The sequence below is a fragment of the Electrophorus electricus genome, chromosome 26 (genome assembly GCF_013358815.1).
Source record: "Electrophorus electricus isolate fEleEle1 chromosome 26, fEleEle1.pri, whole genome shotgun sequence".
Classification (NCBI taxonomy): Eukaryota; Metazoa; Chordata; class Actinopteri; order Gymnotiformes; family Gymnotidae; genus Electrophorus; species Electrophorus electricus.
In genome coordinates this window covers 905,362-923,293 of record NC_049560.1, presented here as the reverse complement: position 1 = coordinate 923,293, position 17,932 = coordinate 905,362, and the positions used below count along the sequence as shown (strand labels likewise).

The following is a 17,932-nucleotide window of genomic DNA, read 5'->3' as shown; positions in this document are numbered from 1 at the left end:
TAGTACATGATGATTCTTGACCTATATGAAAAATATTTTCAAATACTGCACGATGACAAAAGTTGGACATACTGAACCATACTGAACCTGCTGTCTCATCTCAGCCTTTAATAGATGCTCTAAAGTCCACTTGCAAAATTGCTGATGAAATGATGCTAGTATTACTCTGGAAAGACGTGCCCCATTACCCAATCTCAGATGTAGCGCTTAAATACATAGTCTGACCATTCCTGCTACATTCCGGAGGACTAGCGCTCATGCAGTGAATGAGCACTGGGCAATGGAGAGGTTCCATACTTGATGGAAGCTCTCAGTAAATCTCAGTCCCAGCCCTGTTACATGCTGTGGTTTGCCTGCTCAAACACACCAAACTCACCAAACTCAGCTCACTCAATACAGTATCAAACCCCTTTACATGCATTTGCAGTCTGGTCTGTAGGAGCAGGGAAAACGCAATAAAGTACAAGCCACACAGGTCCCCAGGCCTTGGACTGAAAACAGATGTTTTTCAGAGTCTGGTCACTCAAACTCAATCCTCACTGTGGCCCCCTGGAGAAATCATTAACCTGCCAATCAAAATGTCAAAGCAACTTCACAGAAGTTAGAGTCCCTTGCAGTTTGAACAGAGGTGATCAAAACAGTCTCTCATCTCAGGGTATATGCTACTTTATACAACACAGGGGTACTGGCAGCCAGTGTGGAAAAAAACAAGTGAACCATTTAATAGGAACCACAGCAATGTGTTGTGCTTTTGGACCAACATTATCACTTTGACTTGCCCTGAAGATCTGTATGTAGAACATGGGTTTCACTGACGAAGTGAAAACAGATTGCATACACATTCATAAAACAGAATGTCTCCTGTCTTTTTGTCTCTTAGACGTTTTCTCCATCCTCAGGATGAAACATGTAAACTGGTGTTAAAAAGACATCAAAGGTGAGAGGTATATCAGTGTATTTGTTTCTGACCACCTCTGAACAAAACCAGCTGAGCAAATCGCCGAAGCTGAGCCGTGGCACAAAATCAAAACGTAACAAAAATATACCCGAATATCAAACGCTCCAGATTAGTTTGGCTATATTTCTTCAGGAAGGCCAGCACAGCGGTTAGAGTGAACAACAGACTCCCTGGAGACCAATGACAAGGTACAGTCACTAGTTCAAGCAAGCAAGACCTGTGATGTCAAGACTTAAGACCCATCTCAACCCCTCCCAGAATTTACAGGACTCATAAAGGCACCCTAAAATCATCCTGAAAAACCAATCAATCCCTTTAGTTTTTAGCATTTCCTAGGCATTTGACAATGGCAACAATAAAATAACGCATATCTATCTATTGTTTCATATATATTACGCATAATGATAATACACAGCCTGCAAACAGGGGCCAATAAAAGCACATCTGAACTTACTGGACTGGTGCCAAAGCATAAGATCTCTGCTTCTTTTTCTTGGTTGGGCCACAATATCCAAATACTGACAAGTAATAGACTTTGAGGGGAAACAATCCTGCATTCCTCTAAAATAAACTTCCTTGGTTTGACTAAAAAGTGCTGGGGTGACATTTTTTAAACAGTTTTTGTGACTCCTGTCCATTTATCCTTTTTTTCTAGAATATGCAACCCAATGTCAACCATGCTATGAAGCACCACGGATCCACCAACTTGTGTGAAGAGAGAAACAACTACAATCAACAGAACAATGTAAACTGTTCAATTGAATTTACATTTATACAGGCATGAAAGGTGATAAGTTAACTACCAAGAATGTAGTTTGAGCCCATTAGTTCACAACGAGCAACACTCTAGTGAGTTTGATAGGGAAGATAGAGGACTTCTAACTATCAAAATTGTTATTACTGTGTAGATTGCTGTGAGGCCAAGAAACACTTATATTGATATAATGCTTCTCACATGCCTTGGTTTCCAAGGCAATGAGAGAAATTGTTTGTCATAGAAAAAAAAGAAACTTCATTCACAGAACAGAACCAAAAAAGAAGACGGTGAATAAATGGCAGATACTGCTTATTTCTACAAAAACCTGTATGTGTAACTGAACAAGACTGATTTGTTCATACACACTACCCACACATCTATCTGTTAGTGGTTGTTTTCCCAAAACGCAGCTCTCCTCCACGTAGCCCTTATCTCATGGAACATACGGAATGCTCAACATCCCGATACTGCTGAGTCCAAAAGAAGTAATGCGACACAAGTAGAGCACATCAGATGGTCAGAGCGAGGGAGGGAATCGTTTACTGGGGCCATAGCGAGTTACAGGGCAAGTTGAGAGATGAGCCAGAGCTTTTGTCCAGTGAGCGGTAGTGGCGTTACTACGGTGGCAAACTGACAGAGAGGGTGAAAGAACAAGCGAGAGACAGACACCCCAACTGGTAATGAAGTGGCAGAGCACGCTGTCAGACACAGCGTCTAGCTAGGAGCAGTGGTGAACCACCCCGTTCTTTGACAGATCTGGGCTGCTGGCCACCAGCTCGGACGACAGGCTGAGTGAGGAGGTCTTGCTGGTGAGGGAGGAAATGCTGCTGCTAGCCAAACCGCAGTCCTGCACGACAGAGCTCAAACCATTTGAGCCCTCACTATGAACAGAGAGAGAAATGAAACAGGCTCTGAGTGAGACGTACCAGATGTTTCTGGCTGACAAGTCCACTGTGATGAGAAAGTTTGGGGCTTTTATCTTGACCACTTACATTAAAAACACAAGTAAAGACATATGTGTGAGTAGCTATAAGAGCATCAGCATGGGACTCGCAGCAAACCCCAGCCTGGGGTGACATGTAGCACACGGATGCTCAACTCTGTTACAGTATTTCAGAGCCTAGCTCCAACTCTAATCTAATGCTCTAATAAAACAACTAACTCAATTGAGAACCTGCAACTAAATCTGAGTCAGTAGCTCTCCATTGGTAAAGGTAATGCAAGGGTCAGTGTCAGTCTTACCTAAGAGCTAGCTGATGCTCTTCCCGCTGCAAACTGTGTTCGCTCTGTCCATTCTCACTGGTTGCTACTAGTTTGTATTTTAGAACAGGCGCTACATGACCCTCCTGCAACACAAGTCATACATATAATAGCAAACATTAAGCTCCTCCCACGTTGAACAAGGAAAGGCGAACAACCACAAACTATTGGGAATTCTCTAGTTCAGTGATCATCAACCCTACTTCTCAAGATCCCCCTTCACACAGAGTACAGCTCCAACTCTCATCTAACACTCCTGAGCCTCTTAATCAAAGTTATCTCAAAACCGGGATAGGTTTTGGAAACAGACGGGAGACTGAACCTTGCAGGATATTAAATCCCTCAGAACCACGGCTCCATAATGCTCTTCTTCAATCACATAGCTTCATTTCGGTTCATTATTGTCCTGTACATTATAAATCTAATTGCCAACACTGACGAATTGGCCTAGAGAACTGACAATCATCACACAGTTAATACTAATCATCCAAATTTACAAGGACAGCCCTAGCAAAGTGTGGGTTTCCGTCTGGGTTCTGGCTCAGTGAACTTGCTCACCATGGCCATTTCCCGCGTCCTCATGCCGATCTCCCTCTCCACCTGATGCAGTTCCAGGCTCAACTGTTCACAGGACACGTTAGCGGTGGGCCACTCCACAGGGGGGGGCTGGCCAGCTGCTGAGCCCGTCTCCCTCTGCAGAGCCACCCCACTGCTCGAGCTCTGTATCAGAGAATGTTACAGCCAATACTATACTATGTTTTGGACAACAAAAGATGAAGGTTCTTTTATATTTTATATATATATATATATATATGTATGTATATATGTATGTATGTATGTATGTATGTATGTATGTATGTATGTATGTATGTATATATATATATATATATATATATGGAGAGAGAGAGAGAGAGGGAGAGAGAAACAGAGGTGTACAAATACTTATCTGTTATATCTTCATCCAGGTACCTAGCAAACTAATGTATTAACTGTGGCAAATCCCTCTTTTCAAAGGCTAAGAATTCTACATTTAAGTTTTAACTGATGTGTTTCTTTGAGAAATGGAAATACACAGGTATCACAAAAATTCAACATTCTGCACCCTCAATAAATCAGCTCCTATGGAACACAGTTGAGAAGAGGAGAGAAGGTTACCTCCAAACGAGTCTGCTGCGTGATCTGCTGATTGACCTGTTGGAGCTCTATCCTCAGCTGTTCTCTTTCCTGGGCAGCAGGGGGCAGACTGGAGGGAACAGGTAGAAACGATAGCATGTCTAAACACGATGATGATGATGAAGATGACGGCGACGATGATTTTATTCTGATGAGCATTTCAGAGATTTCATTGCTGTTAATACATGCTTCTGTTTAGGTGGTTTGCATCAGAAGAATATTTGTTAAAAATCTTCCAGTCATTGAAATGTGCAGTATTATATAAATGTCATGCTTTAACGTTGCAGCGACGTCTGAGGTGTATGAAAGGGTTGTGCAAGTGGCCGCACCGTTCACTGAAGTGTGCCTGAGATGGCATAGTTGGATGCTGGGGGAAGGAGGCTTCACTCCATCCTCCATGACTTCCATAATTATAATCCACTGGATTAAAAAAAAAAATGCAAAGGACCATTGGGGGGAAAAAAAAAACACAAATAAAAATCTGAAAAACGTAGATGAAAGCAAACGAGAGTGATAGAAGCTCATGAGCTGGCACCCCAGCGTTCAGCTATGGGCTGGCATAAATGCCATGTTAGCTTAGTGTCAAGTGCTCGTCATGTTAGCGTTTTCAGGTGTTAGCATTCTAGCAGCCAACCCTCCAACCTGAATATCGTGGCCCAACCTGAATTGCTCGGAATGCTGAAGGATTGTCCTTTACCTGCAGTGCCAGCGTGTTTGGCATGGGGGCCTGGCACTAGGCCAGCAGGCTGGTAGCCCGATTTAGATGTGCGCGAGATGGCACCGAAGCGTGAGACAGTGGGCAGCGAGCCGAATGGGATGATGGGGTCGTCATCTTTGACCTCTGCTGCTCGTCGCTGCAGCTCCAAGGCAGGTTCTCTCAGGCCCTGATCAACATTCTGCTGTGGGGGAGAGTGATGTTTACAACCATAAGCATTAAAATAATCCAACCTATATCCAAGAAAAACATTTTACTCACTTGATTCCATAGGGAGAACAGATAAGGAAGGAAAGCAAACACTTATAGATCAGTAAAATCAAATGCATTACACAGAGCTCTGACTCTCCTTTACTACATATGAGACTTCCGGTGGAAAGCCTCATAGAAGGATAATAAACATCACGGATTCCTATTTATGGCTTCCCTTTGGTATGGCCTTTGGTCCACCGGTGTGGGAGAACAGAACAAACTCAATAGAGCAAATACTGATAACCTTCAGCCTCTGCACTCCCACTTAAAAGTCATGATAGCACACCACCATACAAAGGTCTGTCTTCTTTAACCCTTTAATGTTTCCAGAAATAAATTCTGAGATTATCATCAGGTACTGATTAAAAAGTTTCTTCCTAATCTTAACATTGGCGCAGAGCTCTTACCATTTCCATGTAGCCTACAGCCATGCCCTCTTTGGATTTCATGTCCTTGGTGCCAATGTAGGGGACAAATGTGTCGCATGACCATGGAGAGTACTGAGCAGCGTAGTCTGGCTCCCTGAAGCTCACGAAAGCAGGGGGGGTTTCCTCCATGGACTGATGATCACATGTAACATGCTTTTCAGTACTTGTAGCCAATGCCACTTGGAGATGCAATACATTTGGTTTTAGTATTCAAGTAAAGCAGCTTGGAACTAAAGGTTTGGAACTAAAGCTCTTCTGATACATTTCAGGTGAGTTGCTGGCAAACAGTAGGTTGTGTGCTTACATGACTTTGTTGTGTGCTTACGTGACTCTGTCCCCTGACCTCTTGGCTGTAGCTGGGGTCATAAGAGTGGGCTGGGTTTGGAGAGGAGGCGAAAGGCGGAGGGGAGACCACTTTCCGCTCCTCCAGCTGGGCCATGATCTCCTTCCTGCGGCGGTGCAGGTAATCAAGGCTGTGCTGAGGCCGGGCATAGATATTCTGCATAGACACATGCACACACACGTTTACCACTGAAGAGAGACAGAATGTGCAGAGGTCAATCTGGGATATGGATCTTTCTCCTAAGAGAAATATGTTTGTATATGTACAGCCAGTGACATTTGCTTATCAACAAAAGGAAGAGGCAAAAGCCTAAGTCACCACAGATCCATTTCAATGTCTATATATCACTACATGCAATGCCTGTTGGCAGCCAGATAGGTCAGCACATGGACACTGGGCTCTGGAGCAGTGGAAGTGTGTTATCTGGAGTAATGAATCACGCTACACTATCTGGCAGTCGGATGGATGACTGTGGGTTTTGGTGGATGCCAAGAGAGTGATGCCTACTGGAATGCACAGTGTCAACAGTAAAATTTAGTGTTGGAGGAATAACTCCACAGAAAAATTCCACAGAATATTCCACAGAAAAACAAAAATCTTGTGGAAAGCCATTCTAGAAAAGTAGAGGCTGTTCAATCAGCAAAGGGGCAGGGAGAGACTCCACATGAATGGCATTCCAATATACCTATATGGGTGTGGTGGTCAGGCGTCCACATCATTCAATCTGTAAGAAAATCACACTTCCCCATTACTTGTATTGAACATGTGTTCCAGTGAAACGATGGGGAATCATGCCTTACCCTGCCATAAGACCTGCTTTGCCCCACGTGGCTGAAGCTCTCAGGGCCGTATCTCTCTCGTGAGGGCTCTGGGAGGTAGGCGGAGGCGCCCGTTGTTTGTGGCTGGGATGGTGGAGGTACATCCAGGGGCACTGGGCTCCTGTGCCCCAGCTCATCCCTGGTGTAGGACTGCGTCGGCGGCGGTCCTCCATAAGCCGGGTGCCGGCTATTGTGGTGCACAGGGTAGGCGTATCGAGGGTCGGATGGATGGCCTGTGTACTGGCGCTCTGGGGCATAGGAATAGGGGTCCGGGTAGGATGACAAGCCTGAATCTGCAGGTGGGCCAGGGTTGCGGACATAGCGAGGCTGCATGTGTGTGTAAGGGTAGGCGTGACCTACATGAATAGAAAGGGGGGAAAAAGAAAAGAGCAAACATGAACCGACACACACACACACACACACGTAAGAAACGTAATGTATTATGCATTCACCCATACTTAACTTAAGTATTTAAGTATTTTTCTAAAACCTTAGCTCCTTTACCTGTAGGATAGTGAGAGGACTCGTATTGGGAGGCAGCTGGAGGTGCTCTGGATTCAGGGTAATATGGCTCAGACTGGGCTGGAGGGTACTGGGGCATCTGGGGGACTCTGGGGACTATGGACGTGTGCTTGTGTCCAGCCAGGCTCTCTCGTGCCACTCTGGGATGAGATGGCGCAGGCATCACCACTTTAGGCATTGCGTCCAATCTGGACAAAATGAAACAATTTGCCCTACTATAAAAAAAAAGTAGCAACTTGAAGTAACATCACATTTGAATTCAGGTCTTCTATAATAGGTGTGACAATGTAATAAACAGATCAGAATCATCATACTGAAAGAATGTACTCACAGGTCTGGAGGTGAACCAGGGGCACTGAGGCTCCCCGGGTCTGCCTTTCCCAGCTTGTTCACTGGGTTGTATGAGGGGTCAGAGCCCCGGGAGACCAGGTGACTTAGCCCAGATCCAGGCCCCACCTGGATGAGGCCATTGGCGACAATGGCCGATTTGTGGGGCAGTCCCTCCCCAACCAAGCCCTCATCAGGGAGTAGGCCCTGGCTGCAAGTGACGTCCATTTCGTTGAGCTGGGTCAGAGACTGGCTCAGTGGCTTCCTGATGGGCAGTCGCTTGTTCATCTTGCGATACCTGTTATTAGACGAAGGCGTCAGAGGCAGCTGGTGCAGGCTACAACCGCACAGTGAGATGTATTAGTATATCTGAGAGCAGTAACTCACTTCTCCAGTTCTTCCTGGGAATGGGCAAAGGTGCAGCTAGCTCCTCTAGGACAGCCTCCCTTCTGCTTCATGTCTCGACACATGTAGGTCTTGTACTTACTGTGCTGAGGGGCCTGGATACAGTAGTATTAGACAGGGCTAGGTTTAACATGCTATTAGAGAGGTTGGCCTAAACCTTCAGCTTGTGTGCCACTCTCCTGCAGATCAGGAGCAAACATGATCTAAAATCTAGATATTAGAGCCAGTTGCTTTACAGCTGAACCTGAACTCTGCAGGGCAATAAAGGTACCTTGCCAGGCATGCTTTATTAAGAGTTAATCGATGTTTTAATGAGCAAGAGGTGAGCCATATGGCAGGAAGTGGATGGGTGGAGTTACTGACCTGCTGTGGGTCTCCTCCTTTCTTGCTGTGATTCTGGATGAAGTCCACTAGGCCATGTACCACTGTCTTCACTGCCACTAGCCCTTTGTCCAACTGCTCCCATGTAGGTGCAGGGGCATCTAGCAGGATCAGGAGAGGCAAACATAACACTGAACATTTCCACTCCTACCATGAAACCTCTCCCTCAAAACCACCAGCTAAAAGGTTTCAAGAGCAGGTATAAACCTCAAAGGAAAAAAAAAAAGATTACCAAAAAGAAATGTTGAGGTTTTTAATTCTGTACCAGTGACTTGTGGTATTTTGTGGGAGCAGAGTAATATTGATGCTTTACATTTGCTTTATTTAGATTTTAGCAAACTTAGCCTTTTTTTCCTTTAAGAATATATATACATATACAGCAAAACAGAGGTACAGAATACTGGCTAGGATACCGTCAGGCAGTCCAAACCTAGACAGGAGCAACAGAGGGTAAAGGGCCTTGCTCAGGGGCCCAACAGCGACAACTCGGCAGTGGCGGGGCTCGAACCAGCAACCTCCTGACCACGAGCCAAGCACCCTAACCACCACTGCCCCTTCTTTAAGAATATCCAATACACATTCTGCACTTTAACATCTTGTCTTTTATGTTAAAATCTTGTGTGTTGGAGCACAAAGCCAAAACAACAAACGCTATCAATTTCTAGTAAGTCATAGTCTACACTATAGCTCCAGAAGATTAGCTTGGTTTAGCATTCTCTGAAAGAACTTCCACTTGTCATTATCTGACACATACACCTACATACACACAACCCACTACTGTAGCCAAGTCTGTAGAAAACAAATGAGCTGATCATCAGAAAAAGGGACCTGCATGTCCGCACACCCACCTGGGCTAGGGTCAATGTCAGCCAGCAGCTCTAAATGTGGTCTGAGGCGGTTGAGGTTGGCTGGGTCTCCTGTTCTCTGTAATGCAATGGTGAGCTCCTGTACACTTTGAGCAAAGGATGCTGGAGTCTGCAACTATGGACAACAAAAAAATTACAATCCAGATTAACATCACTAACAAAACATGATACTATTCAAAATACATGACATTAAAGGATATGACAGGCATGCGTAGATCTAACCAATTAAAAATATTTATCAAAAGGTATAAACCAAAAGTGGTTTAAAAGTATAAACCACACTATCATGTTTAGTGGGATATTCTGCTCTAATGTACATAATTTAATTATCAAGCTGTTCATGAGTGTGTAAAGCACATAAAAACTGACTAAAAGGACAGATGTTTCTAGTAATGCAGCCAAATAAATAAGATAAAGCACTCAACTTAAACAATCTCTGGCACCATCTAGTGAGGAGTTTTATTAGTGGTATTTGTATGTCTTATCACAATCAGTTCCCTAGCACAGTTCTGGATGTAGGATTACATTGTACAGATAGAGACCAAATACTTCAACTAGAATGAACTTGACAGATGCAAAGTGATGTGAGGAATGCCAGACATTCTCCTAGCTACTTCTTCAACAAGTGTTTTCTTTTTTTATAAACTGTGTTCAAATGTGTGGGAGAAATACTGAAATACTTAGTGTGTATTCCTCCTACCTTGTCTATGATGGACTGCATGTGGGACTTATGGGACTGGTCCCCGTAGAGCAGCGAGGACCACTGGTCTGGGGCGATGCGCAGTCCGCCTTCCATGGCAATCTGGACGATCTGGGAGTCGTGCTCCCTCCGCAGGGCCTCGTATGTACGGAACTCCTCCTTCAACTGCATTAGGGAGGAGTCCTCGTCCCGCTTGGTCACCTGCCGGGAAATGTGGGGGGAAATAAAGCAACAAATACCAAGCCGTTTACTGACAAGGAAACAATGGCTTTTTTAAGTTGAGAGTCCTTTACTTAAGTCAAGACTCATGGAAACAAACCTGCTTGTAATACTAAAAATACTCCTTTATAAAAAATTGCATTTTGTATTGTACAGGAAATGAAATGTATACATTTGTGGGCTTTTTTTTTGTGTATTACAAGAGCTTACACTTCCTTGTCTCTGGACTGTGTCTGACCCTATACTAGAAATCCATGTATTCTTTCATAATGTCCCATGCAACTATGCTTGACTGATCAGAAAGCAAAAAATGACAAGAAAAAAAAAGTAGCGTCCTAAAAGAGAAAGTGGAAGAGAGTAACCTTAAAGCAGGAGGCTCTGTAGAGGAGCTGCACCACATGTCCTATGCTGGTTTTAGAAGCCTGAGGGAAGCGTGGCTCCAGCCTCTGGACCACAAACAGAACCAAGACCTTCCGGGACAGGGCTGAACCATCCTCTAGAGCCAGCAGCACCAGCTTCAAAGCCTCCTCCTGCATAGCTAAGGAAAGAGGAAAACAATCATTCAATTAATTTATCGATCGATCAGTCAAGGCAAGAATAATCTTCCTGCTATCAAATAAGGAAGAAGGACCTTACCAAACCAATTAGTGATGTGTAATACAGTAATAGTACATTACTGATGTACGAGACCATGTTATTTTCTTATTTCGCTGAGCTGTTCTGTCCCACCCACAAATACAGGTCCAAAACCACCTCATCTTATTAAGACAAATACAATGTACAAATGCACTGTATGCCAACATCTGAAACCACAGAATACACTCCAAACAAACCTCACCCAATTGAGCTATTAATTCTTCTAAAGGTGCTTTTGACTGAGCACTCTAACTTACTCATCAACAAAGGTATGCATGAAAATACTACACCTAAAAGGGCATTCCAAAATGCATTCTTGATAGTCATATATTATATAAAGAAAGCAACAATAGACTAACTGCTGGGCTTTAATATTTTCTTAATGTTTCTAAAATACTGGCAGAATGAAAAAAGATTACGCCACTCAGAATGATGTTCATGTTGGACCATTGATGTAGTGTTATATTTGTGCTGCCAGAACGAGTGTTACCAGGGCCGAGGAACTGGCAGCCCCGTGCTCGGACAGCAGCCCACAGGTTGGAGGAGAGCTGCTGAGGGTTCTGGTGCTGCAGGATGAGCTCTGTGACCGTGCGTTCGCCCAGGGAGCGCGCCGCCCGCATCGCCCGCACCCGGCCCTCCTCCTCCACCAGCTGGCAGTGCACGAGTGTTACCAGCTTCCTCTGCATGGGCCTGCTGAGAAGGCTCTGGGTAGCACTGCCCAGCCCTACACCTGCAAGCACACAGTAAAATGACTAGGGTTACATTACAAATGAGTGTGGTGGGGGGCAATACCTATTTGAGGTACTGGAGATTTATGGCTTTGCAGCATCTCAATGCAGTGTACAGGCTTTACTCTTTTTTCTCTGTGTTTTAGGATTTTGTTAAGCACCTGCTTGAGACTTAAGGTGTGTGTTGATCCTTTGTTTCCATATGGCTGCATCTTAAATAATGAACTTTTATAATGCTTATAAGGTTTAATTGGACTGCAGCTCAGTCACAATTAAAATGTGGCTAGATATGCACTGGATGACAGCACTTATGATCAAAACGTCTAACATGGTGAGGATAAACGCTGTTTGAATGCTATCCAAACATTATGTGAATGTTATCCAGACCTCTCGTGTTGCTGAGGGGTTTGAGGTAGAGAGCCAGCTCCTCCACACAGGTGCGGGCTTCATCATAATGCTTGGTGTCCTCAGCACCTCTCACTAATGTGACAGGCTGAGGCTTGGGTACCTGCAGGAGGAAAAATCACTGTATGCATCAGAGGATTCTTCACCGATTGTACTCTGGATAGATTATTTGCATAGCTAACACAGAGAATAGTTAAGTAGTGTAATAAATCATAGTAATCCATGATTAGTATACTGAGAAATTCAAACTATTCTAAGGCTACCTGCTTAGGGACTAAATTGCACTGTCTACTAATTTTGTATTTTGTATTTGTCCTGTCCTGTATTTATTATTGTTTATTTAATGTTTATTTAATGACATTTTGCACTATATTGGACTGTTTGCACTTGTGTAGCATGTTGTCTATTGCACTGTTGTTTTTATGTTGCACCATGGTCCTAGAGGAACATTGTCTCGTTTTTTGTTGTGTACTTGTATATTGTTGAAATGACAATAAAACCTCTTGAACTTGAACTTGGGGAGAACTAATTTGTGTAGCTAGTAAACAGCTAAAATGGTTGCCTAATTGGATCTGCCATATTAAAAAGTTCTAACCATATTAAAAGGTACAGTAGCAGACAAAACAGGAAAAACATCTTTGTTGTTGTATTTGGAAATGGGAAAGTCTGAAAGGTGGCTTGGCACACAAGTTGTAACACGTTATGCAAAGTATGCAAAGCGTTGAGTGTCACATTACAGGCATTATATTTAAAAAAAACAAACATATTAAAAACAAATGTTGACTGCAGTCAAAACTGATCCACCCTCTCCTGCAAGTTCCAGGGCAGTGAGTAATTATGGAAAAGTTTGGACTATAAAAATGTGTAATCTGACTCAGCAAACACAAGCACGTGCGTGCGTGCACAGGCACTCCTCCCCACCCCCACCACGCGTGCGTGCACGCACACACACATACATACATATACACATAATTTGTTTTATATATATATATATATATATATATATATATATATATATATATATATATATATATATATATATATATATAAAATCTATCTCCACCATTTCAGTGATACTGAAAGCACAGCCATAAGGTCTTATTATTGGAAAGTTGACACCCCAGAAACCTCCGAAATAACAAATGCCTCTCTCTCTCACCCCCACCCATCTCTTACTGAACTTCACCTCCAAAATAACAAATGCCTCTCTCTCTCACCCCCACCTATCTCTTACTTCACTTTTTTTTGTTGTGGTTTACTACCCACACAACAATACTGTACCTACAGTACAGGCAGAGTGTATGCATACATGGCACCTTCCTTAGTGATAAGCATGTGTCTGAAATAACAAGCTTCACTGTTGACTGGAAATTACTAAAAAGGAAAACGAAATCTGTTGCCCTCATCATTAACAACACAACTGTTTTGCCTAGGGTAGTGTGCTTGTGTGTATGTTGAGAGTTTCTGTTTCTTTTCCGCAGGCTGTTTGTGGACACACAAAAATCACAAACATCCACACAGAGACCACATGCCAGTGATCGTTTTTGGAACATTGACACTGCAGAGGGCCGTTGGCAGATCAGCCATATAATACAAATTTGCTTTTTTTTCCTGTAAGCATCAACCAATCTCAGATTCTCCGTTTGCAGATTTGGGTTTTGTGGTGTTTGGATGAACTGTATTTACATGATTTGACAAGTGCAAAAGAATTTGGTTCAAAACGCAGGCCTGTCACATCAAGGTTTCACTGATTTGTTTTTAATACTTTGCAAGGCACGTCACAATCACAATGTAGCATAACAGTCATTAAATGGCATCTATCCACACTGCACAGCCGATCATGTCCCCGTGGTGATGTGGGAGTGACTCACCTGAGCGCAGACCAGCTGCAGCAGCGCAGTGTTGACAGGCAGCAGCTCGATGTCAGTGCTGATGGCAGTCTGGTCGAAGGGGCAAGCCTTGCGGTGCAGCTTGTTCAGGCACATCTTGCAGACAGTGTGGCCACAGCCCAGGCTGATGGGCCTGCGCACGTTCTCCTCGAACGTCTGGGTGCAGATAGGACACAACAGAAACTCCGTCCATTGCGGCGCTTGTACGGGCATCGTAACAAAGGTGGGCCTCCGATGCGCTGGTCACCCTGGCTCAGATCTGCGCTCTTTGAGGACGTGGGTAAGAACGTTTTGTTAAAAACAAAGAGGTCAAAACTCCTATAGATTCCACAGGAATCAAAAACCGTCTTCTGAATGTCCAGATTTTTAAATATCTTCAGGCACTGTGAACATTTAGCACACAGTGCTGAATACATAACCTGTAAGAAACAAAGACAAGACAAATTTAGCTGTTTTCCTCAACATATCAGCTATTCAAACAGGGTAACCGCACCAGACGAGATTGGGATTTCTAATCTTAAAACCAAAAGTAAAAAGGACAGTTTGTGCAGATGGAAATGGTTCTACCCTTTTCAAACATGAGCTAAATGATCTTGTTGAGTCACCTTTGAGACACAATGATCATGCCAGATTAGTCCTTTTATGCTACAAGCTAGTTAAACCACAGAATGTGCACACTCTGCTGTAAGAACACAATTATCATACCTTTTGTCTAAAGAAAGATTTTAACATGAACTAAAATAGGGGATTTCAAGTGAGTAATGAAATTTTGTAAAGCTAGCAGTTTGCTATAACCAGTCTCACCAGGAAACTCAGAGTAGAAGCAATTAAACAAAAAACACAAAGCCATTAGTTTCTGCACTCTGAGTCATCAAACATTATAAATAGCAATGATGTGGTAGGCCACATAAAAAAACTCAACTCAGACAAAACAATAGAGCTAGCTATTAAGATCTGAATTTTCCTGAAAACTATGTTTATATTTTTTATATACAATTCAAATTTTTTTAAAAATCTGAAAGGCATGCAAAGTTGTGTCACCAATGACTTTAAAATTAAAGCAAATAGGCACAAGCTTCATCTTTGGATTCCGAAGTATTCAGCTATAGTTTATGGATTACCTTCACAGAAATTCTGGAACTCATTCAGCTGTGCCATGCTGTAGCATGCAGCCATTTGAATCAAATGAGCTGTTTTTAATACATCACACCTCCAAAAACAAACCACAAAATGAAGCCATTTGTTTAAAGCCCATCCAAGTCCAGTCTAACATTTATGTGGTCTAAATGACAGTATATGATATACAAATGGGCACTGCCTATCTCTTCATACTTTTGTGACATTCTGGCTGCACTTCCTCTTATAAGATTAGCCACATATCATCACGTGTGCTCACCTCATGCAAGTCTGGCTTAGGAGGACTTCCCTCTCACTAAAATTAGATCCTCTGCAAGTAGTGGGAGTCCTTCCCACAGTTTTTAATTATGTGCCTGAACTGTGACACTAAAATAGGCAATGTGTAATAACGCATTAATCACAAGGATAATAACCTTGTTGTATATGTACAGGCATATAACTGAGCTAATGTGTAAGCAAGAACATTTCCTTTATCGCCAATGATGCAGGAAAAGTCTGCACTGAAAATGCAGTGTGATGGTAAGAGGGAAAAAGCAATACCAAGCAGAATGGGAGAGAATGGTGCAATAAAACCCCCCAGCAGGTTAACATTTGGATCCTGGACTAAATAAGGTTCTTATGAGTAAGCGTTGCCCACTGGGAATGGTGTGACTCACACTTGTGTCACTAATCTGTTTGCTGCTACTCAAAAGGCAGTTTCAGTAATTTGTGCCTTGATGGAAACATTTCTTGAGCTTTCACTTTGTACTCTTTCGAAAAGGTTGAAAACATCTACATGTCCCTTCAAGACAAAGGCAAGGGAAACTCTAAGCAAATGTAAATAAGATTCAGATTCTTTTGAACAGTACAGTACTGAACTTCTTAGTAATTTGAATTTCTAAGTAATTGGAATTTCTAGATAGCCTACCCAACAACTGATGCAGATAAAAAGATATAACCCCAAGTTCTCAAGGAATTGAAGGCTTAACCAAAGATTTTAGTGTGGCAAATTGTACTTCAGTTAAAAACAATATTTGCACATGCCAGAGGCAAACCAAACCCACCTAGTAATAATGTGGTGATACCAGGCAGAAGTATGGAAGCAAGATGCCTTAATTTCTACCACAGACCTGGCCTGCATTAGGCCGTTAGCAGTTCTGTTCCTTGGTAGCAGCACACTGCCAACGTACCCTAGGCATTTCAGAACATACTGCTTTCATATGGCCATACTGCGTAACACCCGAGTCTCTCTTCTGCCACCAACATCGTTTGGAGAGAACCTGAGCATCAAAGCATTTACCGCATCTACCCACAAATCCATGCGCAAGAGTCCATTCTCTCACACCTCACCCCAAATATTTCCATGCAATACTTTCACTTCTAATGATTTTCCTATGCGTAATACTTAAGGGTAGAGACATGTTTTTACTTAAGGTTTTTGCGCGTTAAAAAAATTGTTGTGCGCATAAATGGAAAATAAACATATCAATTCACTGAGCTGTTTATCTGAATTTAGTCCATTTCCCCTCTGTCCAAGTGGGATTGTTAAACTATTAGATACCCACCGCAAACTTTCAATCAACCTAAACATTAAAGCCCTTGGGTTGAAATTTCCAGCGCTACCAGAAAAAAATCTTCGATAACTTCTTGCAAATGTAACAAAGAGTTAGCTAGCTAGCAAGCTAACCTAGCTGTACTAGCTAACTAGGGACGTGCGCTTAGTCATCAATTCAGAAACAGTCCTATTACATCAAGCTACACCGATTTATTTGTCGAATAATTTTCTGTTAGATTGCATAAAGCCAATTTAGAAGTGCAAGTCAGCTAGATGGCTACATAGGTATTTAAGCCAGGCAAATGAGCTCTTGTGTTTTGTGACGTTAGCGTGCAGGTTCAGTTAGCCCCACCAGAAAATACAGGACAAAGCCTGTGGGGAGACGTCTGCACTTTTACAAATAAGCTTAGTGAAACACAGGTTGTACATTTCCTATGGTAACGAGACTCGCGTATCTAGCTAGCGTTAGCCAACTGGCCATCCTAAATATCAACAACGTATCAATAACTCGCATTCTTTTACCGTCAACGCCAAACGACGTTCAAAATAGCCACAGACAGCTACCACCATCTCGAAAAAACAATGTAGCTAAATTAGCTAGCTAGCTAATGCTACCTGTCTAACTAAGGAGCTAATCAAATACAGCAATAGTGCAGAATGCCAGGCAGTATGTAGCTAGCTAGCCTACTTTCACTAGTTAGGATAGCTGGAGGTAAACGTTAACACTAGCAATAGCGAGTAATAACAAAATAGCTACAAGATATTATGCAGAATTTAAATAAACGTTACGCTACTTCGCTTTGTAATGACGCTTTGACGCTGCAAGTGGACATTACATCTTAGTTCGCCCGCTGCATAGCTAGCTACAGCTAACACTGGGAACTAGCGTGCTAGCTAGCCAGCCATATTTATGTTTATATATGTGTTGGCAGTAGCTGAGAGTTTCGTGAAAGTTATTACGATGTGTTAGTGGTTTGTATAGGATGATTCAAGGCTTCGTGCTCAGCTAATTTAAGTCAAATATTCAGACTTAGCTACCAAAAGAAGAGAATACTAGCTAGCTAGCGCTAAGAACCTAGCCAAATTAGCTGGCTAGAAAACTGATTTAGCCTGCTATACAGGCGAAATGAGAATCAGAGTAGTGTAAGAAACAAATATTCAACCATTTACTTACAATATATGTTTGAACGTGCTCATGCTTCAGCGGTTTATGGCGAAATATAACGGTGTAATCTTGGTCGCCATCTCAACAGAGGCGTGTTTACTGGGCAAGCTGTATCAAACTAATCAGCCAGGCAGCGTTAGCTAAGACAGGGAACGGCTCTGAGCGCAGACAGCGCACATGCGCAGTACAGAATAACACTGTTGAGCCATATAGACCCTCCCGGTTTGTTTAACAAAAAATTCAGATGGTAGATTTAACAAAAATATACATAATCCACAGGTTTGCCCACCACGAAATATTTATTACACACTGCC

The 17,932-nt window shown here is 42.8% G+C and overlaps 1 protein-coding gene across 8 annotated transcripts; it reads right to left on the bottom strand.

Annotated features, from left to right (window-relative positions):
- Positions 1-17,725, bottom strand: rc3h1a (ring finger and CCCH-type domains 1a). Of its 8 annotated transcripts, none has more exons than XM_035523222.1 (20): positions 17,628-17,725; positions 13,765-14,201; positions 11,876-11,996; positions 11,251-11,490; positions 10,487-10,662; positions 9,906-10,106; positions 9,188-9,320; positions 8,322-8,440; positions 7,941-8,053; positions 7,558-7,851; positions 7,209-7,414; positions 6,687-7,060; positions 5,848-6,042; positions 5,523-5,675; positions 4,846-5,047; positions 4,478-4,568; positions 4,131-4,218; positions 3,534-3,695; positions 2,958-3,061; positions 1-2,596 (listed from the first exon to the last, which is right to left on the bottom strand). In XM_035523222.1, the coding sequence occupies exons 2-20, from the start codon at positions 13,993-13,995 to the stop codon at positions 2,434-2,436; spliced, it is 3,366 nt and encodes a 1,121-aa protein (XP_035379115.1). In that variant the 5' UTR covers positions 13,996-14,201; positions 17,628-17,725; the 3' UTR covers positions 1-2,433. The 8 variants fall into 8 exon arrangements, 6 of the variants coding, with proteins under 6 accessions (XP_035379115.1, XP_035379116.1, XP_026861261.2 ...); XM_035523223.1 differs by having other exon boundaries at positions 4,846-5,044; XM_027005460.2 differs by having other exon boundaries at positions 5,869-6,042.
- Positions 17,726-17,932: the final 207 nt, after the last annotated feature.